At 35.7% G+C, this 18,473-nt stretch overlaps 1 protein-coding gene across 2 annotated transcripts in view; it reads left to right on the top strand.

The window, feature by feature from the left end:
• Positions 1 to 18,473, top strand: part of LOC115213643 (dynein beta chain, ciliary-like) — an 884,597-nt gene that overhangs the window by 368,796 nt on the left and 497,328 nt on the right. For both annotated transcript variants that reach the window (XM_036501971.1, XM_036501966.1), the window contains exons 13-18: positions 3,570 to 3,825; positions 6,601 to 6,845; positions 8,611 to 8,943; positions 10,141 to 10,395; positions 12,989 to 13,158; positions 13,572 to 13,794. In XM_036501971.1, coding sequence (XP_036357864.1) covers positions 3,570 to 3,825; positions 6,601 to 6,845; positions 8,611 to 8,943; positions 10,141 to 10,395; positions 12,989 to 13,158; positions 13,572 to 13,794 — 1,482 coding nt within the window. The remainder of the gene's footprint in view (positions 1 to 3,569; positions 3,826 to 6,600; positions 6,846 to 8,610; positions 8,944 to 10,140; positions 10,396 to 12,988; positions 13,159 to 13,571; positions 13,795 to 18,473) is intronic.

The following is an 18,473-nucleotide window of genomic DNA, read 5'->3' as shown; positions in this document are numbered from 1 at the left end:
TTATATATATATATATATATATTCATAACATGTACTATTTTTCTTGCATATGTGGGTATGCACCTGTGTGATTGTGAACATCCACTACTTAGCTATGATAATAAACATGAAATTCTGTCTGTCTGTCCATCCAGGACCTGCTATCTCAGTATAACTGTGCTCTACATAGACATATTTTTGGAATTAGGATGATCCTGGGATTGAAAATCTGACCTTCATTTGGTTCTTGAACACCCAGCATTGGGATCAGGTCTGGATGAGGATTTGTTATATGCTACAACAAATTTTTAAAATATTTTCAATACAGTTCATTTAAAACTAGATCCAAGTTAGTGAAAGGTTCCTTGTTCATAAAGTTTTGAAGTTCCATGGAGTTTGTGAATTGAAGCACTTGGAAGGAAATTTTGAAGAATTGGACTTCCACCCAAATTGGACTTTCACCCAAATTGGACTTTCAGCCAGGTTGGACTTTTGGCCTGATTGGACTTCTGGCCAGATTGAGCTTTCAGCAGAGTCAGTTTATTTAGAGAATTGGGTACTGGAAGATTTGCAGCTCAGCTACTGGATCTGGGAAATAGAAGCATTCAGCAAGACAGTAATGGAGACATCATTTTTCCAAATGGCTGTGGCATTTTGGTCAAAACTGTAGAAGAGTTGATTATGCACCTGAATTATCAACACAGTTTTGCCAATCTATCAGTAGCTTATTTATGCCGGCAGCAAAGAATTCTGGAGAGCAAGAGGTGATGAAATTATGCAAGGTTGTTTTTGCATCTTCTTCAGATTTGAAGTTTTTTCCTTGCAAAAGGTTGTTTACCCAAAGAATGAAACTGTCCAGGTTGTCAAATGGAAAATTATGCAATCAATCAATACCGAGGAAAAAAAATATTGATATTGTTGTAGACCCCAGTGAATATGTGAATTATCCTACTTAGTTTCTTAACTCTTTGGATCCTCCTGGAATGATTTCTAACAAACTGACATTGAAGAAAATAGTTCCAGTCATGCTTTTGAGAAATCTGTATCCTCTAAAGCTGTGCAATGGAACAAGACTGATTGTCAGGCAAATGCATCCACATCTTTTGGCAGCAACAATCCTCACTGGACAAGGAAAGAGAGAAAACGTGTTTATTCCAAGAAGTCCACTGATTCCAGAATGTATGCCCTTTGAATTCAAGAGACTTCAATTTCTAGTAAGTGTTAGTTTTGCAATATCAATTAACAAGAGCCAAGGACAATCACTGAAAATTGTTGGACTTCTCCTCATGCAGCAGTTCTTCTCCCATGGTCAGCTTTATGTTGGTTGTTCCAGAATTGGAAATGGCAACAATCTCTTCATATTCACACCAAATGGTAAAACCAAGTATGTTGTTTATCCTGCTACTTTACAGTGATACAACATTCTCCAAATGTAATATTCTGTGATATAAATCTGAGATGGTAGGGTACCAATAAATGCTTTATTATTATTGCTCTCTTTAGTTTTGGTTATGTTCAAATAAGAATATTTGATAATAATCCATGGTAAAGAATAGAGAGTGAATTAGGGTTGAGTAGGAATAATATACTATCCTGTGATGGAAAGACAGAATGGTCAATGCACTAGATTAGATATATACTAGTCTATATAGTGAGGACATATTTGTCAAAAGAGGTCAGGAGATGTGGTTAGGTACATACATGTCTGTGTGTATTAATATATTTATATATATCATAGTATCACAGTATTGATCAGATGTTGTTATACATCAATGCCATTCTGCTGGCTAGGTGAACAGGCCAACATTCCTACCTGATTGAAAGGCCACTCCATCATGGGGTTACCTATTTACAGCAGGGTGAACTGGTGTAATATGAAATGAAGTGTTTTGCTCAAGAATACAATGCACAGCCAGTTTGAAAATCACTATCATGAGTGCAACATTCCTAACCACTAGGCCATGGATGTTCAATTTTATATTTGTGTGTGTGTGTTTATATGTGTGTATACACACAAACATAAAGTGATCTTTCAATATGCATCAACCAGATCCATTCTAAAAGCTTTGTTGTAGAAAAAAGTGTGAAAACTGCTTGTAGAATTCAGACAATACATGTACCCATTAACACATATGCTAACCATTTACACTAAAGTAATATATGTATGTATGTATGTATGTATGTATGTATGTATGTATGTATGTATGTATGTATGTATGTATGTATGTATGTATGTATGTATGTATGTATGTATGTATGTATGTATGTATGTATGTATGTATGTATGTATGTGCATGCGGTGTGTGCGTGTGTGTGTACATATGTACATACATATGTATTCCCAATAAGAAGACAAAGAAAGACTAGTACATCTTCAATAACCAGTTACAATTATTTTGATACCATTTTGTTTTTAATATCATTGTATGCAAAAGTTCCATGTGAAAGTTTACAGTTTTCAGTACTAGAGTGTTAAAGATTTGCATAGAAAAGTGCACTCTTATATATATATATAACATAGCATCTCTTTCTATCTATTTATCTAATATGTGTTTGTGCATGCAGAAAGGGAGAGAGAGTAAGAGAGACAAACGAATAGAGATACCTATTCCTTTGTGACAAACATTTCAAAGACATTTCAAACATTTCAAAGACAAACATTTCATAACTCTTAAAATTGCAGAAGACATTAATTATATATTTCATACATTATAAACTAATTTACCTTTAGTTCAGTCTCTCACTGAAATAGTTTTAAATCGATAAATGCTTACATATAAATCTATATATGTGTGTTTGCTATTAGAAGTCTGGGTGTGCTTTTTTTGTGTGTTTATGCATTTGGTATATTATGTCTATGTGTGCATGTGGTGTCTTTGTATGTCAGTCTCTGTAGGATTTTGCTTTTTTGTATGTCTATCTGACTGTTCTATTTATTATTGTCTGTTGTTTATCATTGGAGAGATGTTTCTTTTCCATTGTGATGTAATAAGGCACAAAAATCTTTCTATTTTGAAGGTTCCACTGATCAGAAATACACTGGAAATTATTTTACAAAAAATATATAGAAAGTATAGAAGTCAAACATTTTATCACAACAAAGTACTAGTTTTGCTATGGAATTCACAAACAAAAATGAACTTTGAATTTTAGTTTTATAAAGATTATGAGGCTATTTTACTTATGGCAATGACCAATCTTTCACATGTTGACAGTTAACATTCCTGGTTTCATTAAGTATCAAGAATGTTGAAATTTAAAAAAGAAATATTTATTTGGATAATATAGAATTAGAAATGGTAAAATAATGTGGAGCTTCATTCAGTAACATATAAATGTTTTATATGATATTAATAGTGTTGTTATATATGATATTGCTCTTTATAGTGTATTGCTATGTATGATATTATTATGTTGCATTATTACGGTATATAGGATTATTGTATGTATTGAATATTTTGCAGTATGATATTTCTAATATTCATTTTAAAATATGATATTGTTTCAATATATTTAAAATTTCTTCCAACAGCTACAGTTAAAAAAGCCATTTAACTAATTTTAATCTAACTGTGTTCTTACATATTCAGCTAACTGCTGTCCTAAAAGAGGTGAAATACATGGAAATTAGAGGTATTTCAAATATCCCTGACAGCAGCAATGAATTATATGCTAGAAGAGATGATTTCTATCGGTATGTAACAAACCTTGACCAAACAGTATTTTGGTACGATGATATTCGTACATCAGCCCTTACTGTGGAATTTCCTCTTATTGTCAACCAGCTTGGCGTAATTGATGAGCAGCTTCATCAAGCTGAAAAGCAAATGAACTGGAATAGCGAAGGTTTGTTTTTGTTTTATATTTTGTGTATGTTTTTGTTTTTATGTAGGTTGTTACCAAAGTTGGAATTGGAAAATTACTAGAAGATTGAAATTGTACACTATTTATACAAATTGTACACAGTTTTACTTAGATATGTCTCTCCCCTTACAGTTTTATGGCCTTGTACCTGCTGTATGAATAATCTAATTAAAGAAAAGTGGTTGGTGTTAGGAAGGGCATCCAGCCATAGAAATCATGCCAAAATAGACAAATGATGCCTGAGCTACTGTTTTAACAGTATTTTCTGCATTGCATAAGTAGAACAATATTTTGTAAACTTTAACATGAGTTGATGGAATATTGGACCTCTACAACTGAAAGCCCTTTTGAATAACTGCCCATCTTCTTGCCCTCTATTCTTGAGAGGATCATAAGAATGGAGTCCTCAAGTACTTCATTTATAGGGTCCTATCAGTAGCAACCATCATTACACTTTCTTGCTGGATTCGCAAGTATGACTAGCTGAGACTATGGATATTATCCAGGCATCTCATTCTTGGACTACCCCTAGATCTCCTGCTGGTTGGTTCAGCTTGAATCCTTCATGCGATTCTTTCCTGCAACATTCTCATTACATGTCTAAAGTACTGGGGCTGTGATCTCTGAGTAACATTATTACAGAGATGCTTCAGAGAATCCCTTTTTTTGTGAAACAGGAGCAATATCTCTTGTTAGATAATTAGACTGGGTTATTCAGTTATATGTCTTCTTGGAGTAACCAAAAGTGTTGTAGTGGAATGAAATTATGCTATACATACTTTAAATAGCCAGTGGTTCAATATGTTACATTTCACCTGAAACTACATGTCATATATCTGACTTAAATTCTGCTCCTGTCATCCCCCTCCTCCTCCTCATCATCGTTTAATGTCCATTTTCCATGCTGATCTGGATTGGATGGTTCGACTGGGGTCTGAAAAGCCAAGAGGCTGCACTAGACTCCAGTCTGATCTAGCAGTGTTTCTACAGTTGGTTGCCCTTCCTAATGCAAACCACTCTTTGAGTGTAGTGGGTGCTTTTTATGTGCCACCAGCACGGGCCAGAAGGGGCTGGCATCAACCACGATCGGATGATGCTTTTTACGTGCCACCAGCATGGGAGCCAGTCAAGGTGGTTTGGCATCGGCCATGTTTGGATGGTGCTTTTTATGTGCCACTGGCACAGAAGCCAGTCGGGGCAAGGGGGCTGGCACCTACCACATTTGGATGGTGCTTTTTACGTGCCACTGGCACAGAGACCACAACTACAATTTCCATTTGATTGTGATTTGATTTCATTTTGATGTTGATGTAGTTGACTCAATAGGTCTCCTCAAGTACAGCATGTCGCCCTACAATCCAAGGGTACTTTTTGAGTTGGCTAGTCATGTGACACTGGTGTAGATTACAGCTGTGATCTCATTTTTTTGTCGTATCTTTTAAACTACATTTTAACTAGCCCCCTGCATTAGAACTCTTTTAGATTATATTTTCTTTCTGTCAACTAATGCAGATCATATATGTTAAGCATATTAACTGCATTGAACAATCCTATTCCTCCAGTTTAGTCATGGCTATTATGACTATCAACAAAAGTCAAATACCATTGAACCATCAAGGAAGTTTCCTCAAGCTGTAAACCTGATATCTTGTTATGAAAACAATTTATATTTTCTTAACTAAGTTGGAAATGGGAGATTGTAAAACATTCATTATCTTTCCAAAGGATATTAGCAAAGTTATTGCAGAATAGTTATGTCCACCTAGGAAACAAAATATGGTAGTTAATTAGGTTCAGAATTGCTACTCTTCTACTACTTCACTATCAATAAAATACATATAAACTAGATATTGTCATTATTATCATTGCTGCCACTATTGTCACCACTGTTGTTGCCTCACTTTTATCTTTTATCTTTTACTTGTTTCAGTCATTTGACTGCGGCCATGCTGGAGCACCGCCTTTAGTCGAGCAAATCGACCCCGGGACTTATTCTTTGTAAGCCCAGTACTTATTCTATCGGTCTCTTTTGCCGAACCGCTAAGTAACGGGGACGTAAACACACCAGCATCGGTTGTCAAGCAATGCTAGGGGGACAAACACACAAACACACAAACACACACACACACACACATATATATATATACATATATACGACAGGCTTCTTTCAGTTTCCGTCTACCAAATCCACTCACAAGGCATTGGTCGGCCCGGGGCTATAGCAGAAGACACTTGCCCAAGATGCCACGCAGTGGGACTGAACCCGGAGCCATGTGGTTGGTTAGCAAGCTACTTACCACACAGCCACTCCTGCGCCTATGTCACTGTCTACAAAATTTTATTTCATCTCATCCTTGAAGTCTAATATTCACTTCTTCCATATCTTAACCAATTTCTTACATTACACACACATTTTACTGGTTTATTGATATGAATGAACAAAAGTGTTCATTCATATAAGAAAGTCACATACTGAGTGCAGAATGTCCATATAACATAAGAAATTTTGTAATAAGTGGAAGACACACCTCAGCTGATGTCTTTAATGCCTCACATTCTGCAGATTTCATTTACAGTTTTTTTCTTTTTCCTAAAGGTTAATTTTGTATGTCCATCTCATGGAACATATTTTTTTAAAAATCTCTACAATTATTGTGCTTTTAATACCAGTATCTTACTACATTGAAGTGTTATGCTTAATATAGTTTGCTGTTTCCATGTAATGAGATTATTTGATAACATGATCTATTTCATTAGGTATCTGGGAGTATATAGAAGAAACAAAGAATACAATTTATAAATTATACATTAGCCTCAAAATGTCAAAGGAAAATGTACAAACAATTGAAGTATTGATGTCCACATGGAATAAGCTACCATTGTTTGAGCGTAAAGATGAAAAAAATGGACTCTTGCTCAATTTGGATGACAGAATAGATCGTCTAGCAAAGCGCTCAGCAGAAATTACTAAAAATGGGCAACTAATTCATGAACTTCTACAGGTAAAGCTAAATTAAAATATGTGAGAGAGAAAGAGAGAGAAAGAGAGAGAGAGAGAGAGAGAATCCTATTTGAATGACAGAGACATTTTATTGTACAGAAGAGGGTTCTCTTTACTATTTAAACATAAAGTGCCAGTGGTATGTACTTTGTAAAACATCTCCTAGATGAGCTGAGATACATCTTCAATAATGTGACCTGGAGGCATCAAATGTTTCATGTTTCAGACATCCACATCGAGGTGACACATATTGACTTACATCCTAGCAGAAACACTCATATATTATTCTTCTTAATACAAAGTAATCTGATAGCTTTCTTAGCAACTTCACATGCAACAATATGATCCTTTTCTTTTCCACCCATGTAAAGTTCAATCAGTTGAGAGCTTTGCAGGCTGTACATCTTGCACTGTCTTTATAGCCTATCTGTATATGTTCATAATGTGTTTTCTAGCAAGTACCCTGTCACTTTTCCAATTCCCAATACTTCTCATGTTACCTTTCCTTGGCTTCTTCAATATACTCTTTCCACAGAGCACTCTAAGTTCCATTGTGATGATAATGTATGACAAGAGTGTTGGTACTAAGTGTTGTGGTAACTTCAGTAGCCTGCCCAGATCAACAACCAGCTGCCAGTCAGAGGGTGTGCCTGTTCTTGTTTTTGATTGTGGATTTGGTTTCTTTCTAGTTTTGACAAATCTAATTTCTTTCTTTTTGATGTAGTGGTGTTTATTTATACTGATTATTCTTTGTGACTGCCCCTAGCAGCTGATGAGGTTGTTGATGATAGCAGCCATTTCCAAAAGCTCTTTGGTAGCTACTGAAGTGTTCTAAGGATCTTCTTTCAAAATGGACATGATGATGTTTCATGCTTACCTTAGATATGATGTTTATCTGGGCTTGGTAAGATATCATAGGTAACCTGGACAAAGAACTGCATATAATGGAAATCTATCTACATAATGTTTGACCAAGTATTCCTATGCTCCAAGCTTGTCCATGCTCCATGCAGCCTGAACCTTCCCTGTGCTGCTCAACTCTTCTTCCTCTGTGCTTGCTCAGACCTCTTCTTAGATAGAAGGTTGTTTCTACTTGCTCTAAGTCTTACTAACCTGGGTCTTTGGAAAGTATCCTAAGTCTGCTCTGCCAGTTGACATGATGCTCACCAGCTCCTTTTACCTTAGGCATTTTTCTGCCATATTGCATTGCTTTCTCTGCTCTTCATGCCCACTCCCCAGGGGAATATGCTCACTGATGACATATTCTGATCCCTGGAGCCCTTACAATTTTGAAATTTTTTTTCAAGTTACCATATATTCTTCAGAGATGCTTATGAATGGAAGCTGCAAGATATTACTGGCCTCCAGACAATGCCACATCACTGAGTCTTCAGGAAAATCCCCAAACCCTTGCAGAGAAATCTACTGATCTTCCTTTTAAGGGACTCAACTGTTATCAGTGGAACCATGTAAAGCAGTAGATGTCATAGGTCACATGGTAGGAAAGGGCAGGATAGAATGTTGATAAATCCAGATCTTGGAAACTATCTAGAAACAGTTAAAAGTTTATCTTGAAAAGAGAAGCAATGTTTGTTGCCATTTTGAACAGAAGATACACACTTTAATTCTTTTTCTTTATAATACACTTCCTTTTCTTATTTCAAGAACCACACACTGAGTAAAATATGGTTATTAACAATTGTCCTCTTTGTAATCTTAATATATATGGTATTTATAGCATATGTTTATTCTTGCATTTATTCCAGAAAAATATAGAAAACTTTCAAGCAGATCCTGATTCAGTTGAGTGGAAAGCATATGTTGACTATGTTGATCAGAAAGTTGCTGTTGGATTTTTTGCCCTCATTGGGACAAGTCTCAATTTTTTTCTGAATAACACAGACCCTCATGAAACAACTGATCCACTATTTGAAGTGAAACTGGAGTTAAATATTCCTGAAATGCAGTTTTCTCCATCACTGAATATTCAAAACCCAGATGGATTCTGGGACCTTGTTGAAGGACTCATGGATGATATATACTCACAAGCATCAGGCATACAACGGCTTGCAAAGCATAGTAATGTACATAATTATGAGGTAAAATTAATGTCATAACTTCTTGCATTAGCTTTATTCAACTTTTATGTGACAGATTGGGAGTAACTAACTTTTGATATTTTATCCTCTAGTCTTCAAACAGCTGACTAAAGAATAAGCTATGACATTTTAGGAAAGTATAGAAACAAGCAGTATTATGTTCACTACTAAAGGTACAACACAATGTATTCAAATTTGAAATTATGAATTATTGATGTGTAGTGATGCTACTGTGTAGGGTTCAGCGCGCATGCGCAGAATGGGACTACTTCCGGGTGGCCACCGGAAGTCTTCCCCATGCGCATGTGCGGGAAACGTTCCCTCAGGCCCGCCAAACTCAAATCTTTCTCTCTAGCAATTCAGCCCACAGCGAACAGATGTACATTCAACAGGCTCTGACAACCTCACTGACATAGCCGCCAACGACCATCAACAAACTTCAACAAACTAACAAGAAGCTGTACATCAGAGGCTGTCCTTCTCCCATCAGACACGTACGCCATCGCAATAAATAAACGAACTGCTGTCTTTTACCTACAACCTGACTTCGTCTGTATTGTCTTATAAAATTGTATGTAACTAGATCGGATCGACACCCTTTCAGTGAATCGATAACAGATCTTCGTTACAGATGCATTAAGTGTGTATTGCTTCTATGCTATACTGTACCATAGAATATATCTGTAGATTTTAAACAACACTATTTATATACATGTGTAAACAGCTTATCTTTTCTACATTATTTTCATGGTCAAAAAAAAAAATGAGGTATCAGCTCAATCTACAATAAATCAATCTGCTTTGAGATTTTATTGATGACTGAATATTTTCTTTAACTGTCCACAGTGACACTGCTTATAAACTCACTATTACTAAAGGCTTAAGTAAATTGGATAGATTGATTTGCATATATAACAAATTATTGTGAAGCAAATCAGTCTATCCAATTTACTTAAGCCTTGTGTTCTACCTCTATTCCAATTAGTCTTTCTATTTCTACAACCTAATAACTTTCTCATTCGTTTCCTCATCCTTGTTTGTCTTTATTATCTTTCTCCCCTCAATCTTCTCTCTCTCATTGTAACCCTTTCTCTGTTATTTCATGTAATACTTTTAATTGTGGCATTTCTGCTAGGATAACAGGAAAAATATGTTACTAAAAATAAAGTTTATTATTTACATTTAATATTTCTACAGCCTGATCTTGAAATAAATGATGAAATAGCTACAATGAGAGAAACTGTTATGGCAAGAGTTGATAGTGTGATAAACCAAGCTATGGAATACAGTAATACATTTGAGAAATATTCATATTTGTGGAAAAGAGATAGGAATGAATTTATGCAACAATTCCTTCTTTATGGTGAAGTCTTAATTGCACAAGCTACTAAGACTGTAATTGAGCAAGATGCACCTAAAAAACCCCCAACACTTCAACATTTTAAAGAACAGGTAAGCAGATGACTCCAGTAACAGTTATTTACTTTTTTGACCTTGTTTTCTGTACAGAGACTATTATGGAATAATATTTTTGTAAACACTAAACAGTTAAAAGACAAATATATGTCTTGTGATTAAAAAACAAATCACACTGGTCTTATATGAGATAGGGCTTTCAAAAGTTACATATTAGTGGATAGAAAAAAATGGTAACTTTACATAAGAGTGACAGTATCAGGAATTTTGTACAAATGAACAACAAAGAAAAATTTCTTAAAAGAACATTGTCTGAGATTAAACATTTGAAAACCTTCCAAGTTCTGATATTTACATTTATGCCACAATGACTGGACTTGAGGGTATTTGCTTTAAAAACTATCTCCATAGCTGATCCTCAAATTCAGTAATCCTCTTTTGCTCTTCTTATTCTTTATTGCTCTGATATTTGCATTTCAAAGCTGCCTGATTCAACTGCAACTTCATTATAGGCAGTTCTTTAATTTCTGATTACTTTTTTCTATATTATTCTTTGATATAAAATACTCATGTAAAGCTATGTGCTGAATATTTTCTCTCAAACTTTCATTTGTCAAGCTAAATCAGTTTTGTTCTGTGTATGCTTTACAAGGCCAATTCTTACAAGCTATTATTGCTTTAGATTGAATAACCTATACAATAAACACTTTTATTCACCTGAGGTAATTATTATACAATTGATAACAGAAGAATTCAAGATAGGTTGCCCCTGAGAGTTCCTCTATGCTGATGACCTGGCCCTTATAGCAGAATCACTACCAGAACTAGAAAAGAAATTTCAGGTGTGGAAGCAAGGTTTAGAATCAAAAGGCCTTAGAGTCACTGTAGCAAAAACCAAAGTTCTAGTAAGTAGAAAGGCGAACACATCACACACCCCCTCAGGTAGGTGGCTCTGCTCAATCTGTAGAGAAGGTGTAGGTAGAAACTCCATAAGATGTACCCAGTGTAAGCTGTGGACACATAAGAGGTGCAGCAACATCAAAGGAAGATTAACTGAGATGATAGCTTTCATGTGTGGCAGATGCACAGGAACAATAAACACCACAGATGTTCAGAAAACAGATTCCATCATACTCCAGGGAGAGAAACTAGAAGTTGTTGATGGCTTCCACTACCTAGGTACCAAGTTAGTAGTGGGGGTGGATGCTCAGAGAGTGTGACCACTAGAATAAGAATAGCCGGGGCAAAGTTTAGAAAGCTTCTACTCCTACTGGTGATAAAAGGCCTCTTGCTTAGAGTGAAAGGTAGATTGTATGCTGTATGTGTGCAAACTACCATACTTCACGGCAGTGAAATGTGGGCCATGACTATGGAGGACATGCGTAGGCTCGAAAGAAATGAAGCTAGCATGATCCGTTAGTCATGTCAGTGTGCATACACGACAGAGTGTAAGTGTCCTGAGAGAAATGTTGGACATGAGAAGCATCAGATGTGGCATGCAAGAGAGATGTTAGCACTGGTATGGTCATGTACTGCGGATGGATGAGGAGAGATGTGTGAAGAAGTGCCACTCCCAAACAGTTGAAGGAATCCAGGTCAGAGGTAGACTCAGAAAGACATGGGATGAGGTGGTCAAGCATGACCTTGGAAAGTTGGGCCTCACAGAAGCAATGATGAAAGACCGGGACCTCTGGAGATATGCTGTGACTGCAAAGACCCAGCAAATAAAGTGAGTTCACAGCTGTATCCTACACTAGTTTCGCATAACCAGCCCCAGCCCATTCAAAAGTACCTTGTATCATAGGGTGACCTGCTGTGCTTGAGGAAACCTATTGAGTCAAGTACATCAACATCAAAATGAAAATCAAATGGAAATTGTAGTTGTGATACCTATGCTAGTGGCACATAAAAAGCACTTGACTGGCTTCCGTGCCGGTGGCATGTAAAAAGCACCAACCAATTGAGGCCGTCGCCTATTTCCTCTGGCCTCTGTGCCAGTGGCAAGTAAAAAGCACCCACTACACTCACAGAGTGGTTGGCATTAGGAAGGGCATCCAGCTGGAGAATCACTGCCAGATCAGACTAGAGCCTGGTGCAGCCTCATGGCTTCCCAGACCCCGGTCAAACCGTCCAACCCATGCTAGCATGGAAAACAGATGTTAAATGATGACGATGATGATGCTAAAGGTCTATATCCTTTAAATTATTTGAGGTCAACCTTCACACTTCAATGATTGTGCTCTTATCCTAACCTGCATAGAAATTGTTGGCTGAAATTCTAAAGTAGAATCATATGCTCTGAATGGCAGTCTATTCAGAGACTATGCAGTACATATTTTTCTACTGTATTATCACATGGGCAATCAAGTAGTGTTTAAACATTATTGGTTTATGTTGGTGGTGAGCAAAGTGACAGTTGAAACATTTTTATTCTATATTGTTATTCACCTTATTTTAACATAATTGAAGACTTTGTAGTTTAAAAACTTTTGTTTTCCTTACAATTCACTAGAATGGAATTGTATGACTTATTGTTTCCTTGATCATATCAGAATCTGAGAAACAATTCATCCACAGGAATAAGATTATACTAATGTTATAAGTTTTTTATCTTCTCTCCTTTCTTTAGATTGATACATTTGAACTGGTTTATGAAGAGGCTAAAGGTATAAAAAAGATCATGATTTTTGACAATTGGTTCCGTGTAGATATACGACCGTTCAAGTATGGCTTACTAAACATCATTAAGAAATGGAGTTTTATGTTTAAACAATATTTGATTGACCATGTGATAAATAGGTAAGTAAAGAAAGATAGGACTGAGTGATGGAAAATCTTTTATTGAAATATTATGTATAATTATTTTTGTGGAAAAGAAAATGTTTTTATATTATTTTTGTTTTATCAAGTAGATAATTAGACTACATGTTTTGTGGGTGTATTATATAATTCTATTGAAACTGAGAAAATATGTTTTCTTTATTTTTATATTAACCTGTTAATTATTCCAAGCAATAAAGAGAAATGAGATACAATAGAAAAACTTTTCTTCTCAGAAGCATTTTACATATTGATTGATTTAACAAGGGGATTATGAACCAATCAATCAAGGGGATTATGAACTAATCAATCAAAGTTTACATGCTTTTTCAATTTTGTTGGGGAATATGTACTTGTTTTTCATTCTCAGATTGTCCTTATTTGATTTGTAGTCTAAACGAACTTGAAGAATTTATTAAGATTGCTGATGAAGGCTTGGGTAAAACTGTTGAAGAGGGTGACTATGACCAGTTAGTGGCAGTTATGGAACAACTGAATGCTGTCCATAAACGACAAGATGATACTGACATGATGTTTGAACCTTTGAAGGAAACAATAGAGCTACTGAAGACCTATGATCAGGAAATGCCTGAAAATGTTCATCAACAAATTGAGGTAAGGTAGTGAGAAGTGTGAAATAAAAAGTAACTGCAACAAGAATATTTAGAGTTTATATATAAAACTAAGTATATGTTTAAACAGATATGTTTTTGTCTTAGAACTGGTGGTTCACTGTTACAATAAATGATATGCTGAGTGTATTGTAAGTGTATGACTGAGTATACATTATTTAAGTGGAATGAACTTTTGCCATCACGTTAGTGTGATTTCAATTATACATGGAAGTATAATTAGCAAGTAAGCTATCATACTTTTTTTGCGTTATTCAAAAAATTGTTACTTAAATGGTAGAGGAGTAGGGGCCAAAACTGGATGTGGTTCCTCCTGATGATGTCTTGAGCTAACTGGATCCTATAAAGGAGCTGTTGTGGTAGCAGACCACAAAACATGGTTGAAATTCCTCCCATAATCAATTAAATGATCTAATTGTTGGGATTTTCTGATTCATTGGAGTTCTTAATTGTAGCAATTACTCACACACAATCTCATCAGCAAGATGTGTGCAATCCTGCTATCCTTCATTCTAATAAGGTGTTCAGTCCAATGTAACTAGTGCTTGTGCACCATTGCCTCAATACTCAAGATATTGGCTTTCCTAAGGACTTGTATGTCTGGAGTTTTTATGGTCCAGCCAACATTCAGAATGTATCTCAGACATCTCAGATGAAAGCATTCAAGGATCCTTACATGATGTTTGTAAAAGGTCCATGTCTCACATGAGTAAAGGAGCAATGTCTGTACACATGCATGGTACACAGCAATTTTTGTTTTCATTGTGATGCCATACTGAAACCAGACACAAGACTGAAGAGACCAGAAGGAATCAGTTGCCTGAAAGATATTTCATCATCCAGGGAGCAAGAATGGCTGAATGTGCTACCCAGGTAGACAAACTTGTCTACCACTTTCAGAATTGTTCCTTCAACCAAGATAGCTGGTTCCACATGGATTTCCTGGTGCAGGCTGGAACATTACAACAGTCTTGTCCAGGTTAATGCTGAGAAGCAGAAATATGATTCATAAGTATTTGCATGTCATCCATTGTATGAGTGACTAAGTCACAGTCATCTGCATAAGGGAGGTCATGAATAAGAGACTGGAAAACTTTTGAATTGGCAGTAAATCGGCACAGATTAAAGAGGCAGCCAGAAGATCGAGATCTGACATATGTTCTCAGAGAGTTAACTTTAGTGATGTTGGTGTGTTTATGTCTTCATAACTTAGTGGCTTAGTAAAAGAGACCAATAGAATAAGTACTAGGCTTACAATAAGCCCTAGGGTCGATTTCTTTGACTAGAAATCCTTTAAGGTGTTGATCCTGCATGGCTGCAGTCAAATGACTGAAACATATATATATATGTATATATCATCATTATTTATCATTCATTTTTCTATACTTGCATGAGTCAGATGGAATTTGTTGAGGCAGATTTTCTATGTTCTGAGTCCTTTCCTGTCACTAGCTCTCACTTATTTGTAAGCAAGGTAATACTTCCCCATGATCTGACATGTTCTTCATGGGAGACTGGAAATAACATCACTTGTATGGCAGTGATACCCATTTACAACCATCATGTGATGTCAAGACTAAGGTACACATTTACAGACACACATACATATATACGAGCTGCTTTTGCAGAAAAGTTGAAGACACTTACCCAAGGTGACATACAGTGGGACTGAACTTATGATTGGGAAGCAAGCATCTTATTTACATAGTCACACCTGCACCTATACATGCATTCATTTATATACATACACACACACACACACACATATATATATATATATATATATATATATATATATATATATATATATATATATAAATAATATATATATATATATATATATATATATATCTATACAATATGTTACATTACTCGGTAGTCAAGATAAAACTCTGAGTTTCAGATGCCGAAGTGGAAATCCACAACACCATCTCTTCGGTTATCTGGCTATTTGAAAACGTTATGAAAAAATACCGTTAAAAATGAAGGGAAATTACTCTGTTATAACTCTGCTTTGCCTGCGTACTTATACATCGCTCGCATTTTTCGTCATAAAAATTATATAAAAATACATAAAAAATATATAAAAATATATAAAAATATATAAAAATATATAAAATCTTCTTGGGACATAACACAGAAAGCATGTTCTATCCGTTTTCTTTAGGGGACCAAAAACGTAACAGAAATTTAGTCACATGTGGGCATGATCCGAAAAGCTCTGTCCTTGTATTTAGACATGTGGTAGGGTCTAAGCTGCTTTTCCAGATAAGCCATCTCTCCATGTCGCATAAACCGCACCTTCCGCTGCCGTTAGTATAGGGCTTACATCTGGCCAAAATCTTCCATTGTATGTTATAATCGACACCTTTATCTCTTAAAGACCAAATATGATTGGATAATTGTGTCGCTTTTCTTTTGTTCCAGTGCCTAAAGCTCAAAGTGTGGTTATTGAACCTGGCCTTGAAATTACCCTCTGTCAGGCCCACGTATGTAATGTAACATATTGTATAGATAAATTTCCTCTATTTACATAATATTGAGGTCTCTTTCTTTCTTTTGTTAACTTACCGTTTTATCAATAAATCACCTCCCGGACGACGTTATTCTCAACTAAGAGCTAATACGACCTTTTTGGGATTATCGCCTAACATCGGTTGAGGACTCTCACAAACAAAAGAATCTAATATGGACGCATATCACATAGATTATTCTATGAAAAATATACCGATCCCATCAAAGGATTTTTACTCTAAGAAACTTCTGCAAAAAATTACTGATGTAATTAAGCGTATGAGATGGAAGGCTTTCTTTTTTGACACAGAAGCGAACACCAAGTAAAACAATTGCTATCGGATAAAATCCAAAAAATTCCCTCCTAGGATTAAAGGCTTGGAAGATTTCGAAGCGGACCTGCTGAAGATCATGAGCAAAATAAAGTTTCGTAAGTCTTTTAACAATTTCCAACATAAATTGAAAATAGATATTGATCATATAAAAAGCTCCAAGAAAAAAGCACTTTTTTCGGATAAAACCAAGAACTTATACCTGGTAGATAACAGCAAATACACACAACTCTTACACAACAGCATCATTAATAATTATACTAAGGCTAGGGCACAGACATATAACGAAATTAATAAAGAAGCTAGCGTCATCGCCGCTAAACTTAAATTAGATAAAAAAATAGAAACCCTCCACCAAAAAGAGGCCTTTATTACTATTAAAGACCACAAAGAAAACTTCCTTTCCAACCCTAAATGTAGGCTTATCAACCCAGCCAAGTCAGAACTAGGGATTATTAGCAAAGAAATTTTAGATAAAATAAATACGAAAATTAAGACCGATACTAGGCTAGTGCAATGGTCCAATAGTATAGAAGTCGTAGACTGGTTTAAAGCTATTAAGAATAAGAAAAAAGCGAGGTTTACACAATTCGATATTGTTGATTTTTATGCCTCTATCTCTAAAGAACTGCTAGATAAAGCCCTAATCTTCGCTAGTGACTTCATAGAAATTAGTACCAATGATAAGGATATAATCTTCCATGCTAGAAAGACATTACTTTTCAGTGAGAATGCAAAGTGGGTAAAAAACACCGACACGGAGGGCGCTTTCGATGTGAGCATGGGTTCATATGATGGGGCAGGCATCTGTGATCTAATTGGACTCTTTCTCCTAGATACCTTCGGTAAGACATTCCCTAACGTACATTTCGCCATCTACAAAGATGATGCCCTCGCCTTAACTGCTAATTACAAATGGACCAGCACAAGATCGTTTTAGGAAGGATATTATCCAGTTAATGAAACACTTCGGACTTAGTATAACTATAGACACTAACCTGACGGTTGTCAATTTCTTAGACGTTTCCTTAGATCTTAATAATAATATTTATAAGCCTTATAGGAAGCCCAATGATAGACTAAGTTATATTAATGTAGGTTCATGCCATCCCCCTATAGTATTCAAAAATTTAGTTAAAAATATTAGTAAGAGGATTTCTAGCCTCTCATCTAATGAGGACATCTTCAATAGCGTTGCCCCAGTTTATAATAAAGCTTTAAAAGATAGTGGTTTTAGCGAAAAAATAAAATATACACCTATCACCAGCCCAACAATAAGGAAAAGGAATAATAGAAATAGGAAGGTCATCTGGTTTACGCCCCCTTACTCACCCGAGGTGGCCTTCAATATAGGTAAATATTTCCTAGCACTGATAGATAGACATTTTCCAGTTAACCATGCTTATAGGAAACTCTTCAATAGACACAATTTAAAAATTAGTTTTAGTTCAACTACCAATTTTAAAAACATAATCAATCATAACATACAAAAAACACAAGAAGAAAACAGCTGTTCATGCAGGAATAAAGAATTGTGCCCGCTAAATGGAGCTTGCATGTCCAAGACCATCATATATGAAGCTACCGTAAACTCTATAACCACTAAAGACACCGTTTCGACGAAGAAATACGTGGGCCTGACAGAGGGTAATTTCAAGGCCAGGTTCAATAACCACACTTTGAGCTTTAGGCACTGGAACAAAAGAAAAGCGACACAATTATCCAATCATATTTGGTCTTTAAGAGATAAAGGTGTCGATTATAACATACAATGGAAGATTTTGGCCAGATGTAAGCCCTATACTAACGGCAGCGG

This window comes from Octopus sinensis, linkage group LG1 (genome assembly GCF_006345805.1).
Source record: "Octopus sinensis linkage group LG1, ASM634580v1, whole genome shotgun sequence".
Taxonomy (NCBI): domain Eukaryota; kingdom Metazoa; phylum Mollusca; class Cephalopoda; order Octopoda; family Octopodidae; genus Octopus; species Octopus sinensis.
The sequence above is the reverse complement of the archived record's forward strand: the minus strand, read 5'-3'. Positions and strand labels throughout refer to the sequence as shown.